The 25,548-nt window shown below is 37.3% G+C and overlaps 1 protein-coding gene across 1 annotated transcript in view; it reads left to right on the top strand.

The window, feature by feature from the left end:
* Positions 1-25,548, top strand: part of LOC140232626 (uncharacterized) — a 53,281-nt gene that overhangs the window by 22,182 nt on the left and 5,551 nt on the right. The window contains exons 14-23 of the mRNA XM_072312727.1: positions 7,201-7,375; positions 8,499-8,626; positions 9,439-9,592; positions 15,584-15,769; positions 16,945-17,127; positions 17,750-17,892; positions 18,785-18,982; positions 19,573-19,699; positions 23,555-23,677; positions 24,571-24,730. Coding sequence (XP_072168828.1) covers positions 7,201-7,375; positions 8,499-8,626; positions 9,439-9,592; positions 15,584-15,769; positions 16,945-17,127; positions 17,750-17,892; positions 18,785-18,982; positions 19,573-19,699; positions 23,555-23,677; positions 24,571-24,730 — 1,577 coding nt within the window. The remainder of the gene's footprint in view (positions 1-7,200; positions 7,376-8,498; positions 8,627-9,438; positions 9,593-15,583; positions 15,770-16,944; positions 17,128-17,749; positions 17,893-18,784; positions 18,983-19,572; positions 19,700-23,554; positions 23,678-24,570; positions 24,731-25,548) is intronic.

Genomic DNA, 25,548 nt, shown 5'->3' on the forward strand with positions numbered 1-25,548 from the left:
GAATTCTTGGTCAAAATTGTTTGCCTGTTGCGTGTGTGTGACATTATAATTGCGCTTAAGTTTTAACTTACAGCTGTAGCTGTCATCTACCGAAGTAAAGATCTAAGAAATGTCTTCAACACAAAATAAAACAAATATTTAGCCAAGCCAAACACTAAATACATTTTCTACTCTTTTTGATTATTCAGTTAAATACCAGCTGTGGTTTTACTTCCATATTAATCATACAGTAAGGAATACTAGATATGGATTATATTAGTGAAGTGCAATCCACATCATGTTTAGGTGAGCTTCGATTTATGAAATAATATCAAGCAAATAAAAATGTAGAGGTTTTTTTCGAAATTGGACCTGAAATAAAGAATCATACTTTGCCAAAGTCATCTTGAGATGGGTACAGTGAGTGCTGTGTATGTAAGATATTTTGCTGTGTGGGATTTTCTTCGGATTTTTTGTGTTTTTTCTTTTTCCTTATGCTCGACTTAACTATTCAAAAGGACTTATATACATTGTATTAAGAGAAAACAACTTTTGTACTTCTCATGCTCATGTGTGAAATGGCAAACAATTGAAGTTCACTGAATTAGCTCAATACCCCCCAAAAAACAAATCTTGTACAAAAAGCCTTCACTTCAACAGTCACATCATCAGCAGGGGTTATTAACTAACCCCCCCCCCCTTTTTTTTGGCCAAAAAACAAAAACAAAAACAAAAGAAAGCAAAAAAGAGAGGAGGACCTGAAACCTATTCTGCAGCTCCTGAATAAGTAGCACAATCAATGAACATTGGCCGGCTATGCTATTATCTATTTTTGCTCAAAGAAAATTGCATGGCTGACAGCGATAGCGTGCAATGATACTTTTAACCGCATGTCACGCAATGAGCAGTTGACCAATCAGATAGCTGCACTCTTTTTTAAGTGTTGTACAAAATATACATCAAATTGATGGACACCATACCCCCCCCCCCCCCCTTTTAGGCCCCCAAAGTCTTGCAAGTTTGCTATGTTCTTCTAAGGCATTAGTCTGCAAGAATATGTAGAAGGTGAACTTTAGATACACAGTTAAGCACTAGAACCACTAGGTCTCTTCTTTAAAGAATGATATTACAAATCAATATCACCTGTGAATCCTTTGAACACTTGTGCCAACAATGTAATGTTGTATTTACCGTAGATACTGTGAAAATTAAACAAGTTGTTTATAGTAGGGAATTTGTGGTGCAATCGGCTCTGTAATGTTAAGGAAAGGGTTGTTGAAATTGACATTTTCATCTTAAGAAAATGATACCTTCATGACTAAAGCTGAGAAGGGATCATACTGGGTGTTGGGATATACAAATTTATTGGCATGGTACACATGTCCCACAATTTGGCCAAGAAGCAGAGCCCTAAAGCAGTGGCCCAGAGATTCAAAGTAGCAATGGCTGATATCTCCTGTAGATCAAGGGAACTCTGTTGTGGTAATGTTTGTTAATATCTGTGTAGGGAAAAGAGAAGGATTTTTATTACAGTACCACAGGCAGTATCTATGCTGATGGTAACCTTGACATTATGCTCTTCAAAATGCATTTCGATCAGATTCAATAGTAACAAAACTATTAGTGGCATACCATCAACAGGCACCACAGGAAGTTACATCAAATTTGAATTTCTCATAGGGCTGAGGTAGAGTGTATTAAAGCATCAAGCCCTGTTATGGCACATTTTGGTAAATTGCAGGACATTGACGGCAGATTTTGGTAACTTTCTGCTCCTCCACAATCATCACAAAAAACAAATTGTTAGTGAAGTTGGTTTTTGTCCCCACCGAATGAGTTTGGCAGCCTAAAGGCCGTGTCACACCTTTCCGGGCAAGCTACGCAGGCTTGTTGCGAGTAAGGTTTTTCCAGCACGCAGGAAAATTATCTCGCCCGTAGTTGCCCGGAGCTGTGCACGCAAGTCCGATTTACCCGCAGCCAAGTTTGAGCAGCACTTCGCAGGCAACTCCCACGCAGGTACTTCGCAGTCCCCGTATGCGGTCAGCGCGGCCAAGATAATGACATTCTGTCATTTCTGTTGGACTTCTGCCATTCCTTGAGATGAATTTCTGAGTTGTCAGCCCCCACGCGCCTGGCATGGAGGTCACACAGAATACTCGCAAGAAGAACATAAGTAGCACGCATCCAGCAAGTAAGACACATGCACAACTCGCCCAAATCCTTGTCCGCCCTCAGAAATTGTCCGGTATGCTCGAAAATCCTCACACGCAACAAGCCCGCGTAGCTTGCTCAGAAAGGTGTGACAAGGCCTTAACATGGCCACAGGTAAAAAGGATTTGCATGCACACCTCCGGGCGACAACAGGTGAGATACGTGCTAGGTACTGTTACGTGCAGGTCATCTGTGGGGACCTCCGGGTAGTAAAAATTGTTCTTCGCAAGTCACACGCAAGGCAGGCCGTGTCACACCTTTCCGGGCAAGATACGCGGGATTTTTCAGCACGCAGGAAAATTTTCTGCGGGCAGACAAGAATGTTTACAAGTTTCGCACTTGTGTCTCATTCGCTAGACGCGTGCTACTTACCTTCTGCTTGCGTGTATTCCGTTTCACCTGCGTGAGAACTTTGAAACCGAACCATTTTCTGTTACGAGCGATTTACGGATACTGGGAAGTACCTACGTTGGAGTTGTCTGCAAGGTGCTGCCGGTAAGGGTCTCCTACTGGTGTTCTGCGTGTACCCCGGCAACTCACTCGGAACATATTTTCAACATGCTCAAGTCATACCTTGTCATACCGTATCTGGGGAAGTTTGACTTGCGGGGAAGCAAATTTGCTACCCGGAGCTCTCTGCAGTTGGTCCGCACCCGACAGTACCTAGCACATATCTCGCCTGCATTTGCCCGGAGGTGTGCACGCAAGTCCGATTTACCCGCAGCTAAGTTTACAGCATGACCAAAACTTTTTCCGGGTGAGTCGTGGGAATTGCCCGCAGAGGTACACGCAGAACGTCAGTAGGAGGCCCTTAGCGGCAGTACCTCGCAGGCAACTCCCACTCATGTATTTCGCAGTCCCCGTTTGCGGCCAAATTAATGACATTCTGTGGTACTTCTGCCATTCCTTCAGAGGAATTCCTTCACTGAGTTGTCAGCCCCACGCACCTGGCACGCAGATCACACAGCATACCCGCACGTAAAGCAATCGCAATAGCTTATTCGAGCCTTTGGTGAACTAAATAAGTGTCTTGCCTGTCTTTACTGCAGGACCATATCACCTTAACTCCTTGACCGTATTATAAATCTCAAGCCCATCCATGGGTTTTTAGTTCAGTTACCAAAATGTGCAGGCAAATCCACTTTTAACAGCACATTTTGGTAACAGTTGATCCTGTCAGGTAAAGTGCACTATCGGCACATTTTGGTAAATTACCAAAATGTGCAGTTACCAAAATGTGCTGTGACATAGTGACGGCAAATTTGGTAACTTGCACATTTTGGTAATTTACCAAAATGTGCCGTAACAAGCCCCTTGGCCTTTTGTTGAAGTTGAACATGAAACCTTTGCCAAAGTTCCATTCTTTGAAAGCTGCCTGATACAGCATATTAGTTTGGCTTTTCTATCAAACAGCAGGATGAGTCAGTGGGTTGTATAGTTTATGCAGTATTGTGCACACCTCTCACTCGCTGATAGCATGATGATGTCAACCTGTTTAAAATGCAAAGGCTTGTCAATTTTAGTTATCATTTGTAAAGAAGAAAGAAAGATGCAAGGTATTTAGTCACTTTCTGGGATTGTCTGTATGTATTAAAGTTTGACAGGTATTGTAAGGATCTGTATTCCTCATTACTTTTGCTCAGCTAACTGAAGATCTCTTCAGTGGAAAACTAGACATATGATTACTATTTTACAAGTGGTTTTAATTTCTTCTTAAATGCATGGCATTTCTAATTACAAGTGTATCAAAACATACATTTTCCCTTTTATTCTCTGTGTGTGTGTTTGTGCTATACAGATATTTTAGAAGAAGGTTGGTAGACATCATATTTGCAGCATGAATGTGGCTGGCTTTATTGCTCTAAACTGTATGCAAGAAATTGTATATTGCTTATCAATCCAGAATTTCCTCTTTTTTATTTCTGTATTTTTTATGGAGTTTTTATGCATTGTATTCTTTAGAAAATAGGATTATTTCATGATTTATGCATACAGCTGTATTTCAGTTAATCTATGTATTGTCTTGTAGTTCTTGTTGAATGTTAAAAAGGCTGTTTACCCAATTCTTGTGCAAAACATGTTGCGCTTCTGCAAGGTTCAAGTTCAAGGCAACTTATTAGAATAAATGCTACTTTAAATGATTTTTTTATATCAAATCAAAATTATGCCTCTCTTTATCAATTTGTATATCCCCTCAGTTGCTATTCACACTAAATACCAAAGGTTATATAATACCAAATTAAGATTTAATTCGAGTATGTTTTGCATGCCAATACTGAGATGCTAAGCATATAACTCTTAAGTTAATACTCACCCCTTTTTGAGTAGAGGGTTAATGCTATTAAATTCTCAAACTTTTAAAGCAAGATTTGCAAGATGCTTTTCATATATTATTCAGAACAAAATTAATGATTTCAGTATGTCATACTAATTACAAGCTCGAGATAGCATGCAGTAAATACTTCAAAAGCTGGCAATACCTTCCTTCCTTGTTTTTTTTTGTGGGGATATCTTTTATCACTCACATTCTTTCACCCACATTTATATGCATTGTGTCTATGTATTTCTAATTAGTAAAAGCTTGGCTGTAGCGTAAAACAATTTGCTCTGTGTAACAGTTTGGTATATTCTCTGTACAATATACATTGTAGTTTTTATGATGTATTTTTGTTCCACTGAATTGTAATAGGCTGATTTGGTAATTGAAAATTTTCATCAATCAAACTCGCTATTTTATCATACAGTAACTACATGTTGTCTCAAAACTTGCATAGTAATTTCAATCACTTAGGTTGATTTGTGCATACAATTCGGGATCTACAAACTGGATGTCATTTGTTTTTCCACATAGGACAAGTCATTTTAGCAGTTTTAGTTGATACTGTAATTAGTGTTTGTGTTTCTGTTCAATATCTTCTTTTTTTATGTTGGCATTTCTCTCACTGCTACTGCTTTGTGGTATGATCATGATGTTCTGTCACACTGACAAATGCCAGTCTTTGTGAAATGTGCTCTTTAAGATCATTTCCAGCTTTTTTAGATAATTTCTAGCTTATTGTAGTGTTTGTTTCAATGTCTAATATAATTTTCTGTGAAACAGCTGCAAAAGCAACAAGCAGCATCCATTTAAGACTCCTACTTTTAAGTGCTACATTTATTTTTCAGTGATATTGCATTTTGGCACACTGAAATGTGTCTATTTGCAGCAGTCGTAAATAATTGTGTTCTGATGCCCAGCAATTGAGTTGACAAATTTCTTATAAAAACCAGCATAAAACTCAAGTTACAACATGTATAACCAGAAATTGTTAACTGTTGGTCTCATACAGAAAATATCATCTTTAAAATGTTCCCTATGTTCGATTAGTAAAGCCACTTTTACACTTTCTACACAAGAATCGCATCTCAGGTTATCCCAAATTTTAGTCCAGGTGTTCAAGAGTGCAGCACCACAATTTCCTCTCAATGCCAGTATTGATACATTCAGGGCCAAGTGTATACATGGACAAGTAAAGTGTCTACATGGACAGACAAGGTAGCTTTGTGGATCACACTGGAAACACTCACGGAGCTAGCATGGATTTCAGCAAGGAAGAGCAGGGGAACCATTAGGTCATGTTACTGTCCTTTTATGGAGGTGTTGTACGTTATCTACAGTGTATTGTGATATTCCCAGAATATGAACAGTCACGGTACAGCAGTTCATTTAACATGACATACCAGCCCACAACATCCTTTTCCTGCTCCCAAGAAAGATGGAGGGTTGATGTCTCCTTACAATACAATGTATGGCTGATTTGAAGGGAGCCTTTCTACTGTTTTTTCTAAGTGTTTGCTCTGCTTTCTGAGGTGTTGTAACCCTACTAATGGGTATCTCATTAGGTTCTCTTGCAGGTGGAATTGGGTTCAGAGGTGTTCAACTTTCTGCTTCCTCATCAAAGGCACCATGGCACTTCTCTTGTCTTCACAATGATGCATACATCTGTGTCCATCACATAGCAGTTTATATTACATTTAGATTATTCATTCGTGTTGGCAAAATGTGTGGAATTTCAAACCTGGATGAAAACAGTGTTAATTCAGACCTCCCAGTATACAGAGCTTCCAGCATGTATTCTTTACCTACGAGGAGGTACGCGGTGCCTTCAAGGAAGAGTACTTTTTTTTCTTTTTCTTTGACAGTGAGCAGTGCTAGCCATCCTCCTAGCTGGTGTCATCAGATACTAATTAAATGCTTTCTTTTGATTGGCTAATGCACTGCCTGTCACTGTGGTTTGCATCCAGGTCATATCACTCATGACCCCACTGCCAATATTGTACTGCTTTGCCTTTGCTTTCTACCTTACACTAATTTCCTGGTGATTGTCAGTTTTCAAGAAATAGTGGCAGCATCTTCTTTGTCTGTGGCATAAGTGTGTCACCCTGTGTGGCTCATCCCATGAGTTTAAAGTTAGTTTTTGTGGCACTGCTTTTCGGGTAATACATTGTGCTGGCAGTTTTACCCACTTGACTTCTTGCATCCACAGGTATAAGGTGAGATTTCTCCTCCCCCTTCCCCCCCCCCCCCCCCCCCCCCATAAACACATTGCTATTGCTGCTCCACATCAGGATTGTGTAGCATAGAAGAGACATTATTACTTTTGTCAGATTCACATTTCACTGTATGTAAAAATTCTGTCACTGTTGAATGGTATTAAGCTGATAGAGAACAATGTAAGTAGTCACACTCACACACATTCACCCACACTCACTCAACCACATTTGCATACAGGGTACCTGTAATCACTCATGAATACAACAAACTCTGCCCAGTCATGATACATGTGATATTCCTGCTTGATACATTGGCTTTTTAGAATAGGGGCCTATTAACACATTTCCAACTTTCTGCATTTTAATGCAATTTGAATGGTCTCTTTCAATCACTCAATACTATTCTTGCTGTTAATCCTTTTCATGCATTTTTGTGAGCTCAGATTTGCATTGATATCTAAAACCAATTTTCTGTAGAGCACAGACAATGGCAGAGGGTCACTTTTTCAACCAGCCCATGACCAAGCATTACTCATTCCCATCGGGGCCTGATGGTAACCTACAAGGGGGCCGCAGGGCAAGCCATGGACTCAGTGGGACACTATCCCTGCTTGGGCTCACTCATGATGCTGACAAAAACCTCAAGATAAAGGTAAATTACTGATGATGAATAGGAATGATCTTTTATTTTAAGTGATTGTTGTCATTAACAACCTACAGTGATAATGTGGAGATTGTGTATGTATGGATGTTATTGATAATGATTGAAAATAATAGGGATTCTGATGACAGTGATGATGTCTTAATTCAACAGAGACATTTAATTTACACCAACATTATTCTGAGTGACAGTGTTTACCTCCCAGTCATCTTGCATATTAAAGCTTGAAACTTTGTTGCTTTTTAAAGGGGATGGCTAGTAACTGATCAGTGGGAATGCTGGAGGATGATTGTTCTAATCCTTGTGGGATTCATTTAAGAGTACATTATATATCTATTGTTGTGTGAAAATTATTTGCTTCAGAATGGTCTCATATTCAAGTAATGTGCAGTTTAATGTTTCCAGGTTAGCGTGCCTGGTCAGTGATGGGGCATTAATCTGCACATTACTTGAATATGAGACCGTTCTGAAGCAAATGATTTTCACACAACAGTAGATATATAATGTACTCTTAATGAATCCCACAAGGATTGGAACAATCATCCCTCAGCATTCCCACTGATTCCCACTGATTGGTTACTAGCCATCCCCTTTAAACAGTGGATGTCATAACCAACATAACACGAGTTTCATTGTCTTCAAAATACAGCTATTGTGTGGCAGTATTTGTTCAGCTCAGGTGTGGCATGTTTGTATCCATTACACCTGACATACACTCTACATTTATTATCCACACCAATTGATCTGGTTGATTGTATACATATATGACTTATTCCATTGTTTTAGCTGTCCCCTAGTATTGTCATTACCTTGTTCACCTGTTTTGTAAAGTTGGGTATGACAGAGGTTTGTATAGGTTGTTACTATTACCTATTCCACATCTCCACACAACATTGGTTGAAAGTCAGTGGGCACATGTAGGCTTATGTTTTCCTCATAAAGATTTTAACAGTTTTCTTGTGCGTTTTTAAACATCAGTTCACGAATGTAAGAATATTATTTCATTAAAGACTTGTGTGTTGGCCTATTTCTAGTAACTTTGGCAAATTTATGAGCCTTCATACTTATAATTTCCTGAGAATCATCACAACTAAATTCTTTAATGTATTTGCAGACCAGAAACTTACTTGATGAGCCAGCCAAAGCCAGTTTGCACCAGCCCATCCTTGAGGAATCCTCTGACAGTGCTGATCTTTCCTTTGAGGCAAGGCGGCTCCTCAGTACCTACAAGTCACTAGTGAAGTAAGTCTTAACCCATTGAGGACAGGCTGATTGTGCTACAACACACATTTCCCATTGACACCTGCCCGAGTATACTTGGGATACTTGGCACATCTTAAAAAGTTATAAGAGGCCCAGAGATTAATGTGGTGCAACAGGCGTGACAAAGAAAAATGATAAAGTATGAGACTGACAATAAAAACGTCCAAGGGGAATGATATGAATAGATAACACGTAACAACCAGTGTGCATTTTAGTAGCAGGAAATGATAATTCAGCATTGTGACCTGAAAAATTAACTTCTGTTAAAAGACTCTGTTCACTATGGAACTTTTAATGTGACTGAAAAAAAAAAGTTTCATTCATGCTGTTAAACATGCATGCACAGAAAATATGATTAACTTTTAGAAAAAAGGCAGATAGTTAATCTAATGGCAGCTCAGGGGACAAAATGGAGTTCATATCAAGGCCAAAACTTGAAGCTGAGGAGAGCATCAATCCTCAAGGGGCTCATGTTTTCATGTCTCTGCCCCAAAGAGTACCTGATGATAATTATAAATTAATGCCTTAGAAATGATGATGATAATTGATGATCCACAGCATTTGTATGCTGCCATATGTCTGTTATAGAACATTCAAAGACACAAGACTCCTCCAAGAGAGTTTGCAAGTAAATGCATGATGAAAAATGGTAAATGTGCTGTAGGTCTGAATTTTAGCCACTTTCATATCATATCTTTTACTGCACAATACCTCTTCAAAACATACAGAACCTAGCATCACTTCATTTTGTTATCAAACTCTTCTGTCATTAATCATATGTCTCCAAACAGAGATGGCCAAATAGACCCAGACCCAGACAGCCCATTGCCATGGCTGCCATGCTTACAGCTGGAGTCACTCACAAACATCCTGAACCAGATGCTTCTGCAGGTGGTCAACTCTCTGGCCAGCAGCCGATGGGAACTTCGCAGAATGAGCCATCAGGTAGGCAAATGGAGAGTTAATCATGCACCAACGTTGTTGTTTTGATGTTGCAAATAAGACATTTAATTGGAGTATAGAAAATTTAGAATGAGTGATTCTTAATCCATGTATCTATGAGGATTTTTATGCCTCCATCACAAAGTGTTGTCAGAGGTATTATGTTTTCAGGTTGTCCGTCCTGTCCATCGTTCTGTCCATCTGTCTGTGATCAGTTTTGTGGACACCGTAACTTAAAAACCATTGGCACATGTACACTGTATGAGTGGTGCCTATCAATTTTTAGGGCACACATGCTCAAGTTTAAAGGTCAAAGGTCAAGATCAGATATTTGAAATTTCACTGCTCCCCCATATCTGTAAAATACCTGAAGATTTTTCTTGTAGCTGAGTGTAAACATGTATTACCCGATAGAGATTCTGTAAAGGAAGGGTTTGGGTCATAGGGTCAAAGGTTAAAGGTCAAATGAAAATGGTAGAATTTCACTTCTTTCTCCATATCTCTGAAATGGCTCAAGGTATCATGAATTTTTTTGCATATGCATGTACTGCGTGACAATGATTCTCTTTGGAATTTTGGGGTCAAGGGTCAGAGATCAGGTTAAAATGCTAAAATTCTTATTGCTGAAATTATTGCTGAAATTATACTTAATCTTTCGTGCCCTGGATTTTACTCATTGCATAGATGTTTAAGAGTGGGATTCAATTCAATTGAATTCAATTTTATTCGGCACAAGATAAATCAAAAGTCCATTATGTACACAATAAAAACAAAAGCAATATATATAAACATACATGCACATGTTATAGAAATTAATGCCGGGACCCCTTTGAAGCATCTGGTGCTTGTTGTTGGGGCCCAAAACAAAGTTATACAAAATACAGTTGTTAATGGCATATTGTGCAAAAATGGAAAGAAGGGGGAAAAAAACACACACAAAAAAAACTTATCAGCCCTACACTATACACACACAACATGTTCTTATCACACACACAGCGCAACACACACAACACACTCATTCAGTAGCAATGTCAGGATCAGAGAAGTGAAGAGGAGAAGAAATTTGGTAGCAAGCAGTCTACTCAGTCGTGGATAACAGTTTCTTAAAAGTATGTTGTGTGAATAATATTCTGAAGTGAGAAAGTGTGGTGCTAGACTTGAGATCTGAACTAATTGAATTCCATTCATTTACACCTGTAAAACAAATTGAGTGAGTTCTAACTGTTAAACGGGCTAATGGCATTCTCAGGCTGTATCTTTCCCGAGTAGGATAATCATGAAAACACAAATTACATTTGAACATATCATGAAACAGAATAGGGAGAATACCTTTATGATACTTAAACATAAACACTAATATATTAAATCGAACAAGTTCATAAATGGGTAGAATTTTCAACTTGACAAAAATTGGCAAACTTGAACTGTAAGAATTACTCTTAGAAATCAATCTTATCGCACGCTTTTGTAACATATATAATTTCTCAACATGAGTTTTATATGTCTTGCCCCATATTTCATTACAATAATTAAAATGTGCTAATATTATTGCATTGTATATATGAAGTAAAATTTTTCTAGGTACAAAATCTACCAATTTAGATAACACTCCAACATGTTTTGATATTCTCGAAGATATATTTTCTAAGTGGTGCTTCCACTCAAGAGACTCATGAATAAAAATACCAAGAAAATTTATAATTTGAGTTCTTTCAATAATTACATTTTCAATCTTAATCAAATCACAGTTTAAAGAAATTTTCTTTCTCTTAGAGTGAAATAAAACATACTTTGTTTTTGTAAAATTCAAAAATAGCTTCTTACATTTAAACCATTCATTCAACAATTGTAATTCATTATTCAGAGTGGATATAAGTGTGTGTACATTTCTGTGAGAATATATTACTACAGTGTCATCAGCAAAAAGAGAAAATTTCATTACGTTTGAACAATTTACAATATCATTAACATATACTAAAAATAACAGTGGCCCCAGCACAGTGCCCTGAGGTACACCGATGTTTACCTCTCCTTGCATGGATTCGACACCATCAACCACCACATATTGTTTTCTATTTGACAAGTAATTAGAAAACCACTGTAGGGGTAAACCCCTTATTCCATATGAACATAGCTTTGTTAAAAGGATATGGTGGTTGATGGTGTCGAAAGGTTTTGAGAGGTCCATAAACACTCCATAACAAATATTACCTTTAGCAATTTCTTGTAAAATATAATCAGTGAAATACATCAAATTCAATGAGGTGGAATGATTTTTCCGAAAACCAAACTGTTCAGGAATTAGGATATTCTCCGTGGTTAAGTAGTCATAAAGCCTATTATACATAAGTCTTTCAAGTAGTTTAGCAAAAATAGAGAGGAGAGCAACAGGTCTATAATTTTCAATATTCTGTGGATTGTCTTTTTTAAACAAAGGAACTATTTTGGCAAGTTTAAATTCATTTGGCACAACACCTGTGCTCAATGACATATTAAAAATATTACATAATGGATCAGCAATATACTGAATACAATCTTTAATGACTCGAGGAGATATATCATCTGGCCCACTGGCTTTTGATGTCTGATTTAAAGAAGATATTTTTATAATTTCATAAGGAGATGATGGTTTTACCAAAAAAGATTTAGCATTTTGACATGACATAAACTCTTGAAATGAATAAGATGGAGTAGAAATCGATTTTGACAGTCTTTCACCAATATTGATAAAATAAGAATTAAATTGATTTGCTATATCCCGTTTTGAAGAAAACCTTGAATTTTAAAAGCACATACTTTTGGGCATAGCATTGAATTTTTTCTACCTAAGATTTCATTAGTTTGTCTCCATGTTTTTTTGAGATCACCCTGTGTTGACAAAAACATTTCATTGTAATACTTATATTTTGAACAACGAATAATAACTATGAGTTTATTTTTATACTTCATATAACTAGATATATGAGTGACAAATCATTTCGTATAACATATTAATATTCATCTTTTACATACAAAGCAACTCCACCACCAACTTTACCTGGAGGTCTACATATATCAACAAGAGAATAATTATCAATATCATACATGTTATAGTTTGTTTTTGAAAAAAACCAGGTTTCAAATACTGCCATAATGCTGAAACTGAAGTCTATTGTAGCAAGAAGGGTATTGAATTGATCAAAGTTTTTATGCAGACTTCTTGCATTGATATGAAAAAAGATAGGTCAGTGTTAATATGTGCATGCTTGGCATGAAAATCCTCACTGAACATAGAGTCTTACAATCAACATCAGGAAAATTGGAAATAATTTCTTGGCTTTCATCAATATTGAGCGATTGATGATTCACTGAATTAATGTTGAAAGGATTAATCTTTAATGATGCAATTTTATTGATATTGATTTCTTTCGTTAAATTGAAATAACTATAAATCGTCAACAAAAATTCATTATCGTCAGAAATGTGATTGAATGGCAGTGCATCTGAAGCACAGTTTTACACAAAGCCATGACTGAGTAGAAGAAGAAACATTGCTACTTTCACACTCACACATTCACACACACAGACACACTTACTATTCAAAGGTCACAAAAAATGGATGATTTAAATCTACTAGAAAGTTGATATCGTAACAAAACGATGAGTGGAAGTAAAAGAACACTACCTGGATATCGTTATTCGTTGCAAAGAACAAGATAATGAAGTACAAAAGGTGACAATATCAATATATAAGCAAGGTATATAGTATTATCAAATGTTCAGTGGAGTTTCAAAAGATCTTCTGTTGTGTGTATCTGTCTCTTCACAGTTTTGTTGTTTCCAGACTTCACAGAGACGATGATTCTACCATCTGTAGACCAGGCCGATTGCACTCTGCTTTCTTCTTTTTTGCTCTTTTTATAGTTATTTCATAGCTTCCCAGAGGAGATTTCTGTTGATGGATGTCAAGTCCTCGTAGATGCTGATTCCAGTTTTCTTTTCTTTCAGTTTCCTTCTGTTTACCAACAGGTTCTGGCGCTGTCTGTACGAGGTGAGTTTCACAATGATGGGTCGTGGTTTGTGGGAAGATGGGGTAGATCCTGCTGGAGGTTCTGGACGATGGCCGATGCAGTGGCTCCTGTCTATGTCATCCATCTTGAGGTTGTTGCCGAGGTGGTTGTTGGCAATGTCACATACAAGTTTGTTGGTGTCCTCTCTTTCTCTTTCAGGCAGACCGAATATCCGGACGCAGTTTCCTCTGGAATATTGTTCATGGTGGTTTAGTGCTGATTCTAGCTTCTTGTTTTTTTCCTGGAGAATTTCATGTTTTTCCTGTAGTTTCATGTATGCCTTTTCCATTCTCTCCATTTTGCTTTCCAGATCCAAGATAGCTTCATCTTGTTTGTCAAGACGGACAAACAGCTGATCCAGTTTCATGTCAAAGGCTTCAAAGAAGAGCGATCTCAGAGCACAGATTACCTCATCATCCATGAGGGCTTCTTTCACCATGTTCTTTGTGGCTCATGTTCCCACAGCCATTGTATACACAATAGCAAGTAGTGATGGAGAACTTTAGATGAATAGAGATTCCAATAGGCTAATAAGCTCAGTAATCCTGCCTTTCAGAAGGAATTACAGGGAACAATATCGAGAGACTGAGGAGAGTGTAAGGCAATGTCAAAGACCAAAGTTGTAGTTGATGAACACCAGCATGAGGATGATAGTATGGGACTGTGAGTAGATTACCTTGTCAACAGAGTGGATTTCCAGCAGATCATGAAAGTCTTTGAAGATTGTCACCAGAAATGATCCAGGTAGTTGCAGGATGAGCTAGAGATATCTACATGGATTTATGACAAATGTTCCAATGCAGAATATAAGGTCACGTAAACTGGAGAGAGTTGACAAGAGTGTCACACACCAGGTGCCAAGTCCCTGAGATTTTCATTAAGTCAATTCATAAGTCCCTGGGATTATCATTAAGTCAATCAAAGGTTTGATTGAAAAATGATTTGTCATAATGTTCTGGCTCTCAGAACATGAGAATGAGTTTTTGAAAGCCCATTTGAGTTAACTCTACAGGCTGCGATATGGAATGGATTTTCTTCGGATTTTGTGTAGAAGTGTACTGTGGGTAGAAGAAGAAACCTACGGGTTTTGGTGGCACTTTCAACATTTATCAATATCATTCAGGTCATAGGTCATCCTGACCAGATGAACATCGCAATATACTTGTGAATACATTAACTTGCTTGTTACTTGATGCATTTCGTTTAGACTAAGAGTATTGAGGTGTATGATTCTAAGATTCCTATACTGTAAAAGTGGATATTTTTGCACGAGTACTTTTTCACACTCGGCCTGGTAAGATGGATTTTATGTGTTTTTAATTACACAGAATCAGGACATGATGTTGTTCCTAGATGTTATGCATTCATAGGGTCAAAACTTCAATGTTATTAGTGAATGAACAATAATTCTTTGGGTTTTCATATTGTCACTGTGTGCATTGTTTCTATTCATATTTGCCTCTTGTTCTCTCCATTCATTCCTTAAAGCTAATCACAATATTTGACTGCACGACTACTTTCATAAATTACTCCAAGCTCAGAAATACAGACTTTCTCTCCCTCATTTTGTCATAAATTTGTGTTCTATTTGTGGTGGGGATTTCTGGTCAAAAGTTTGTATACTGTTTTTATCTTTCATTCTGTGGTTCTCTCTCTTTTTGGTTTAATTAAGACATGTGAGGTATGAACATCCCATTCTAGACTTCAAATGGGTAAGCTTAATTGCTGTAACACTCTCAGATTTCAAGATTACAACAGTTTGACAACTGACTCATGCTATGGCTGTGCCAAGAAGTTATAGCCATTGTTCATGCAGCCTTTGTTTCCACATAATGTGCTCTCCTCTGAACATGCTGCCATATAATACGAATGCTTATGAGGTGCATATCGCTAATCTCATTCAGTGTGCTCTTACATGTGATTTGTCATTCTGCACCCTAAACAGGCCCTCCCTCTGGTGGCAGAGTGCCTACGATGGTACCACCCGGAATCTCTGGTAACCTTTTGGCATCGTTGCCTCACCTGTGATGCCTCCCTTGTTTGCTATGGCGCTGCCCTGACACTGAAGCATAGCATCCAGCATGCCAACAGAATGATGCAGTTTTTACAGCAACCAGCCTCAGGAAGCAGGGTAGGGTTACATTTTTTTAGTCTCCTCTCCATTTGTGTTTTCTTCCTCTGTGTCCCTTTTTCTTACCACCCTGACTTGTATTTGAAATGAGAATAAACACAATTGACTCAATAAATGTTGTCGATAGTAAGTAGACGTTTGTTTGTTCGTTTATTATTTGTTTTGCATCTTACCATGGAGAATATGTTTCCTCATTCCAAAAACACTTTTTAATTTTCTCTGGATTTCTAAGTCAGGAAGTATATAATGGAATCATCAGCCTATGGTATGATAAACAAACTAAATGAAACCCAGGTAAGGAAAATGAAAGTACTATAAATGGTTGCTGATAGAACCTGAAACTCAAGTATTGAGCAGGAAGAGCTTCCAGATTGAAGAAAAAAACAACAACAACAACCTATTGCTGTCTATGAAGTAACAGGTAAATAGTTCTCAAGCCAGTAAAGTGATGTCTCGTACCTTGTATTGTAAAAAAGAAAAAACAAAACAAAATGCACACACTTCATGAATGTAAGTTGTGTTATTCATTGTTTCACAGGTCTTCAGGAGTTAAATAAGGATCCTTGCTGTATGTTACTTTGAAATGAAGACTTCTATGACTGACATAGTACAGCCTCTTCTGATACAATGAAATTCACTGCTCTTTTAGTTCTGTGGAGATTGCCGTATTTCAAGGCAGTATAACAGAAATAAAAATTCAATTACAATGTGGTTGAAATCTAGTGTTTGAAGCTAAGACATTGATATATAGAAGTCAAGACATTACTCTGTAGTTTGTTCACTGTGTTTTGATTCAAACAGCCAGTAGAACACACTGGTGGCACCCTTGTGTGAATGAGTTCTTTGTAATAACAATACTCATTACAGAAAGAATTGAAACATGGGCAATCACAAATTATTGGAGCCAGAGTCTCATGCACAGAATTATTCTAAAGGAATCTGGCATTGGGGTACAGGCATCTTGGTACAAGATGTGCAACTCCTAATGAAGACTTTGTTAAGGCATGCTAGGTGATTTCTGTAATGTTGTGTCATGTCATGTTTTGTTTACAAGCAAGCTGCAACACTTCTTAGAAAAATGTCTCACATTGTAAATTTTGTGATTGTAATGAATAAATGACAGCTGCATCTATTTCACAATGGTCACATAAAACTTTTATCCACCTTCTCACCAGCGTGACTCTGAATCTTGTCGCCAAGTGTCGGCTTCCATCGTGGTAGCAGTCACCCAGGGTCTGCCTGTCTGGGTTACCATAGCCAGACAGCTTATGGAGCGAGAGATCATTGACAAACTCTCTGTGGTTGCTATGGAGATATTGCTTCTTGCTCTTGCCTACTTCGAAGCAGAGTTAGAGGAGGTGAGTTGAGTACACAATCACCCTCTTTCCGAAATATATCTTGGCACAAATTTCCACCCATAGAGTTGCTATTGGTGACTATCAATATTAAGTGGCAGCAGAAAAATTTGTCAATGTGTCTGTATTGTAAAAGAAATTGAGTTAGTAGTTACAGGTGTGATAGTGGTAGTGATAATGTTGTTCCTACCTTTAGTTGTTATGGTAATCAAAGCAATCGTTATGGTAGAAGTGGTAGTAGCAGAAGTAGCAGAGGTGGTGGTAGCAGTGGCAGCTAGTAGTGGTTGTAGCAGAAATAACATTCATAGTAGGAGAAATTTTAGTTGTAATCGTACTAGAAATGATAATTTGACTGTGCATAAGTGTAGTAGTGGTAGCAAAAGGCAGAAGAAGGATTGCAAGATTAAGGGAAGACTAATTTTTCTTTAAGTGAGTCTGTGTATATTTCATTTTTACAGTTATCACTGATATCAACGGACAACTCGATGAGAGAAAACTAACCGACATTCATGTGTGGATCTGTCATAAAAAGCAAGCAGCTTTCCTGCATTCACACTATTAGGTTAGCAGCAGCATCAGTAACAAAGTTATCTTATACATGTTTTTCTTGTTGTTTCCATCTCAGGAGAAGGAATCACTGGACCGAGCACTACATCAGTTTCGCATGCGCATCTTTAGCCACACCCATCCCAACAGTGCAGTGTGCAAAGTCCAGAGCAAAGTTGTGGATGAATTTGATGTACTTATTCCCCTTGATGGGTTCTTGTGGTAAGATTTGTAAACTTTGATATAATGTTCTCCCATTTCATTTACTACATATATACTTAGTAGATTTATCCTAATGTGATGAACACTTAAAAATGCAGAGAATAAAACAGGTAATGACTGTTACAATAGTATTTTTGTGTTTTTTGTTTGTTTGTTTTTGTCTTTTTTTGTCTTTTTTTGTCTTTTTTTTTTTTTTTTTTGAGGGGGGATGTTCCATGCACGTGTATGCATGACAGCAAAGGATATTTTGAGTTTAGGATAGGTCACACTTTATGTGCTTATCAACACAAGTGATTGTGTTCGTTGTTTTCATGTGTTTTTCTTATTAAGAAAAGGGCAGAGTAACCCACAGCTTAGTATTTGATAACTGGAGTGTTTGTTTGTTTGTTGTTGTTTTTTGTTTTTTTGTATATACCAGTAATCCAAAGTCCAGAGGTAGGCTCATTTGATAATTTCCTGCATCTTCTCTTTCTTACAGAATGTAGTTTGATTTCGTGTACAAAATGTCATATTATGTAGTATCTTGTTGCAACTGATTGACAAATTGCCCTACATTGACTTGAATATGCACCAATTATTCAGTGTTTTAGTAGAAGCTATGTATCCACTGGACCACCGAGCTTCTGCCTGACAGCCGACAAGGCTAATATGTTTCTCAAAAGTAAAAAAGACCCAGTCAAACTGTTGATAACAATCACTATTAAAACTGGTGTTGACCTGCATTTTTTTCACAATGAAACCAGCTGTCTGAAACCTAAAATCTGTATTATAATCTTTCCTCTGATGTAATACTACTTGGAAAAGTACTATTTGGGATATAGACATATTACTTCCCTCACATGTGTGCTGATGAGTATAAGTTTGTTCTTGCTTTAACCCTTGCCCTTGACAGCTGCTGTTTGAAGGATGAGAGTGCAGAGCCATACAGCAAGCAGCTTGAGCGTTATGTGCTTCGGGAAAGCCACTGCCTCATGCTAGAATACCTACGGCGATGCCACCCCACCATGGCTAGCTGCACCTTGCCAGTCCTGTTTGCACAGCTGGGGGATTACCAGGAAGATGAAGACATTGCCAAAGCACTCCTAGATGGGTAAGATGTCCTGAATGGGTAGGCTGAAATCCTAGAAAAAATAAATAAATAAAAATGAGAACTTAGATTGACATTACAATTTAGCAAACATAATGTAATTTGCACCTGATTTGATGATCTTCATTATGTTAAAAGTCTACATGTTTAAGAAATGTAAAATCCATTTTGAGGCAGCCTTGCTGAAGATAGTTGGTTGATTACACATGTTTACATATGCCTGTGATCACTGGAGTTCCACATATAGAATTATGGAAGCACGATCGTTACCATGTTTGCGAAATGTACCAATTCAAGTGTAAGGTTGTAGGAGCAGTAAATTTTGTGCTGCTGATGTAGAATAATATTTTGTGAGTTGCTGTTAGATCTGTGTCTTTCGATATCATATATGCTTGTTAATACATTTCTTTTTCACTTGCAGTAGTGTTGTTAATATTTGATACAGTGTTTTACTTTTTTGCTTGATATGCTTCAATAAAGTGTTGATTTACTACTTGTCATTGGCAAAGCTTACTCCATTACTACCAGAATTTTCTTGTCAAAATTAAATGTTTGTTTTAAGAGTCATGTCCACATTTGTTTTCCATCCTCAGATGCTCTATACTGGTTACCACAGTAAAGGGTCACATCACAGAACATGGAAGATCTGAGATTCCTCAACAATTCCACAATAGCCTGGAGCTTGCCTTGTGGGAAATGACAACCCTTATTAAGTCTAAGGTACATAGTTCAATCATGAAATTTACCTTTCTATTTGCCTATGAAATTATTGATATTATATTTTTGTCCCCGCCGAACGAGTTCGAGCAGGGGACTATGAAACGGGCTCCGTACGTGTGTGTGTCCGTGCGTCCGTCCATGCGTCCGTCCGTGTGTGCGTCCGTGTGTGATCAAAATGTTCAATTTGCTACTTCTCTGTCATTTATGAGCCAATTTTGATTCTGTTTGCTTTATATGATAGCACTACATGGGAGCTTTAAAACTTCTACACAGAATTTCAGTTGTGACCTTTGACCTTGACCTTTGACCTATATTGTACATTTTGCTACAAAATGCTACTCCTTCGCCATTTCTAACCCGATTTCGATTCCGTTTGCTTTATGTGATGGCACTAGGTGAGGGCTTCAAAACTTGTACACAGAGTTTTGACCTTTGACCTTGATTTTTGACCTATATTGTACATTTTGCTACAAAATGCTACTCCTTCGCCATTTCTAACCCGATTTCAATTCCGTTTGCTTTATATGATGGCACTAGTTGAGGGCTTCAAAACTTTTACACAGAATTTTGACCTTTGACCTTGATTTTTATGCCTCCGCCACGAAGTGGTGCCGGAGGCATTATGTTTTCGGGTTGTCCTTCCGTCCGTCCGTAATGAATTTTGTGGACAAGGTAACTATCGAAACCTGTTGAGGTATCCTAATGAAACTTGGCATGTATGTGTATTAGGGGGTGAAGTTGTGCCTATCAACTTTTGGGTGCACATGCTCAAGGTTAAAGGTCAAAAGGTCAAGGTCAAATACATAAAATTTCACTATTTCCACCATATCTATTGAATTCCTGAAGATATTTTCTTGAAACTTAGTGTATACATGTATTACCCAATTAAGATTCTCTGGTGAAAGTTTGGGTCATGAGGTCAAAGGTCAAAAGGTCAAGTAAAAATATTAAAACTTTTTTTTCTCTGTACCTTGGAAAATTGTTCAAGGTATCTTCATGGAACATAGTATATACATGTACTGACTGGAAGTGATTATCTAGAGAATGTAGGGTTCATGGGGTCAAAGGTCAGGGGTCAAAGGTCAAGTGCAAAATTTTACTATTACCCTCATATTTATGCAATGCCAGCAGGGTTATTTTTTTATACTTGGTGTATGCGTGTGTAACCTAATAGAAATTCTCTGGAAAGTTTTTTTTTTTTCTTCTTTTTTTGCCTCAAAGGTCAAAAGGTCAAAGATCAAGTGAAAGTGCTGAACTAACTTTTTCCTCCATATCTCGGAAGTGGCTCAAGTTATCTTGAAATTTAGTACATATTATGCATGTTCTACCTGAAAGTAATTATGAATTTTAGGGTCAAGGGCCAGATGAAAATGGTAACAAATTACTGTTCAATTCAGAAATTGCAATTTTTCTCCACACCTGTACCTTGAAAATTACTCAATGCCTAAATGTATGAATGGGTCAAAGTCAAGTCAAAGTCCTTAAATCCCTAGATACATGCTCTCCTATTCATCCAATTAACCCTAAAAAGACTGGGCTATTTTGGTAGCTCGAAAGACTGGGGGGGGGGGCCTAAAGGGCCCCCCCTTAAGATCTCAGCCGTGGATTGCGCGATCGCCACCAAAATTTGCACAATGGTAGTGTGCGATGTAATCTACAAGATCGTATATTTAAATTTTCCAAAATAGTCTTCTTTTATTTTATTTTGATTAATTATGCTAATTTATGCGAGAAATCAGACTCTTTGATCTAAATCAGTAAATAAAGCTCCAAAAGTGCTCATTTTTGGTCTAATTATTCTTTGTGGCATTCATAGCAAATGCACTTGAAAAAAAAATCGGTATCAAAATTAATTTCTTATTTCTTTTATTGTTTCATGAATTTCTTATGTATTTCTTTGTTTTTTTACCTTTTGTTTTTGTTGTTTTTTTAAACAAAATTTGTGGCAGACACTTTTTGAAGCATAATAATCCTAAAACAAATTAATTTTAGCCATTGAGAGTAAAAATAAGCGTATTTATATGAACCATGTGAAAAAACTCAATTTGCATTGACTTTGTACACAAAATCACATTTTTGAGCCATTTTCGGCCTCACATGCATGTACAAAATGTTATGTAACTTCAGAACCGTACCCCCGGGCGTCACAAATTTGGTGTCAAAATGTGCGGGAAACTTGAAAGAAAAAAGTCATAGAGCATGGCGGCGAGAGCATTGCGTGTTGCAGAGTAATGGCGCGAAATGTCGAGGGGGGGCCTTTTAGGCCCCCCCCCCCCCCCCAGTCTTTTTAGGGTTAAACCTAGGTCAAGGAAGGTGAACATTAAACACATTTGTGACAAACTTGTCATTTCAATATTTTGCCAATTTTGTGAAAATGTAATCACATATTGTCCACATGTACTATCTAGACCTATTGGGAAAATCATGCATTATGGCGGAGGCATGCCAGTCGCCAAAGCGACATTTCTAGTTGACCTATATTGTGCATTTTGCTACAAAATGCTACTCCTTCACCATTTCTAACCCGATTTCGATTCTGTTTGCTTTATGTGATAGCACTAGGTGAGGGCTTCAAAACTTCTACACAGAATTTTGACCTTTGTCTTCTTTGACCTTTGACCTTGATTTTTTACCTATATTGTACATTGGCTACAAAATGCTACTCCTTCGCCATTTCTAACCCAATTTCGATTCCATTTGCTTTATGTGATGGCACTAGGTGAGGGCTTCAAAACTTTTACACAGAATTTTGACCTTTGACTTCTTTGACCTTTGACCTTGATTTTTTACCCATATTGCACATTTTGTTACAAAATGCTACTTCCGGCGGGGACATATATTACGCACCGCGTAATTTCTACTTGTTCTTTTTGTAGCATAATGAGAGAGCACTTTACTGTAATACCAGGTTCATTTTCAGAAGGCAGGGGCAATAATACTACCCTTATCATTATAGATAGAATGTCAAAAGGCTGTGTGCTTTTACAAAAATGAGATTTTGTGGAATTCTCTTTATGCTCTCTCTATATTGTTGCCTTACTGAGACAGCAGGAATTGAAGTCTTCTTATCCAGCAGTGATGAAATGTATATTGAACCAAAATTGCAGAAATTCATAACTTTTGAACAGATCGTAAGATTTCCACAAACTTCACTGGTGCACACTATTGATATTTCTGCATTCACAATGTATAATTGAGGTAAATTCCCATTAAGGTGAAGAAATGGTACAACATCAAAAGATGTGGAGGTCCCAATGCACTTCAGAGAAGCACAAGATCATGAAATTGTGGCCCACTTAGGTGGAAATGATTTGACACAAGGGATGAACTGTCTAATTACCAATAGCTTCCTGGTGAATCTGGAAGGCATTTGATGTGCTAGCAGGCTTTAAGAAGTTAATGAAATTGCTGTTGAACTGAGTCTTTGGACAAAGTTGTGCTGCAGCACGTTTACAAGTTTAGTGTCTATGGATTACATTTAGCTCATTGAATGGCAATAGTAGTGATGGTGATGGTGGTACGACTAAGTAGTAATAGTCGTTGCTGTCATAGTTGTAGTCACCGTCGCCGTTGTAGTAGTAGTAGTAGTAGGACTAAAAAGTATGTCCTATTCGATATCATTTTCAATAGCAAGTCAGCTTGCGTTGATGCCAGGTGTGAGCAGCTTATTGCATGTGATTGTTTGATGTGTTGAAAAACTATTTTCTTTTTCAAATATAACACAGTGTACACATTCTTCTTTTTACCACCTGTTTTTGTTGTTTGTCTCCCTCTCTTCTTCAAACAAAAATATGCCAGCAAACCAGTAACACATTAATGAAATAGGAATCATTTTTATTCACTTTATATTCTTAGACTTTGGACCTCTCTACACTGCGTCAGGTCCTGGAGATGTATCAAGACCTCAGTGTGTGTGTGCCATCAGCAACTCATCTACAGAGGTTGTTCTCTGCCATAGCAGCAAGATTTGATTCTACTGTAAGTTGCCCTACTTCGTTTTTATCATTCTAGATTCATGTATGTACAAAATATATGGGAAGTTATGATGCCTTTTAGGAAACCTTTAATCAGCTCTGCTGTTTATATTTTGTACCATTAAAAAGCGGAAAATGACGAAGATACAGTTGAGTTTTAGATTTCAAAATTAGTGGTTATGAGGAAACTGCAAACTACAAACCCAACTTTTTAGGAGCCTCTTCCATTTCCAACATTTTTTTTAAAATCATTTGTCATAATAGTTACAGCATTTATTGTATTTCAATTTACGGTATTTTCTGTGATTACAATATTGTGCTGATTTTGTGTAATTATGTGTATTCAAATGTCTTATTTGCAATTGTATTTTTGTTAGAAACAAAATAAATGAAATTAAATGAAAACAGTGATCTATGAGCAAATGTGTGGCTTCCAAATTTCAATTTATTTTCACACATAAAGATCAACAGAGTAGAATAGACACCTGATCCTTGCTTATACTGTTCACATATCCCCAGGTTTTCAGCAGCCATTTTACCATAAGAAGTGTACTAAGTATGACATACTCATTTTATCATTTCAGAAACAAAATAATGATAGCTTACCCTCATGCAGTTGTATCGTAAACTGTAAGCTGTAAATTCAATAGAATTTATACTGTCCAAGAAACAGTATTAGATATGTTGAGTAACACTCAAAGAATGTCTCATGTGGTCTTTTCTTATCAAATGACATGATAAGTTGACTGTTGGAGACCCTTAGTGGATTTATGTCATCCTCTAAGCTAGTCATCATCATTCACACCTCTTATTATACAGGTCTTCAACATCTGTTATGAATTATATCCTACTTGTTTCCATTGTTAGTGATAGTCTATGTGCTTGTCAATGTTACAGTCACTGACCGCAGCATCATTGACTTTTGCTGATGATGACAATGAAAGGGGGATAGGAGGCAAACTGGTCCTCTTTGCCTCCAATGACATCCCTGCCAGTCCTGTAGATAACCTGAGAATCTCTGATGATGAGGAGGAGGAGGAAGAGGTGGAACGGAAGGGTAAGTAGTGTGCTCCAGCTGTTGGAAATGTGCAAGAGAAAAAACATAGAGAATATGAACAAAATATATAGAAAATATAAAGAAAATTCAACATATTTGTACTTTTCTAGCATAACAAAAGAACACTTGATTTACCTCTTTCAGAAAGCAGGGGGAATAATATTTCCCTTAGCTGATGTCCATAACAATGTGATGGAATGTATACTTTTCATAAAAAATCAAATTTTGTGGAATTCTTATATTTTCTTTGTGTTGTTGTCCATAATGACATCATGAACTTCAGTAACCTTCTTATCTTCTTATCCAGCTATGACAGCACTGAAATATTAAAAATATGTAACTTTTGAATCGATTATCCACTTTTCCTCAACTTTTTATTGATGTGTTCTACTAAAGTTGCTGCTTTAACTCAAAACCCACAATTATATTTGGGCTTTGGTTTCCTTCAAAGCTTCATCCATGAGACAACTTGCGCACAAGTGTACAAAACTGATTGGGGCAAATAAACAGACAAACATTGGTTTAGCTCTTAGAGCATTTCAGCACTTCCGCCATCAAATGATCAGAATAATAAAGATAGTGCATTTGTACATTGTAAGTGATAATTAAATGTATTTGCTCATGCAGCTATTTCGATTATGTGCCAACTTTCTTGCCATACAAGAGTATTTGATGTATTTAGTTCACCTGAGTCAAAGGTTTCAATCATATATTGGCCAGCATCCATCATGTGTCATGCATATTACCTTTACAGTTTCAATTTCTTCTTTAATTCCCCATGATGTTTTTTTTTTTTTTAGTTTTTCTTTTTTTTTTTT

Source organism: Diadema setosum, chromosome 9 (assembly GCF_964275005.1).
Source record: "Diadema setosum chromosome 9, eeDiaSeto1, whole genome shotgun sequence".
Taxonomy (NCBI): domain Eukaryota; kingdom Metazoa; phylum Echinodermata; class Echinoidea; order Diadematoida; family Diadematidae; genus Diadema; species Diadema setosum.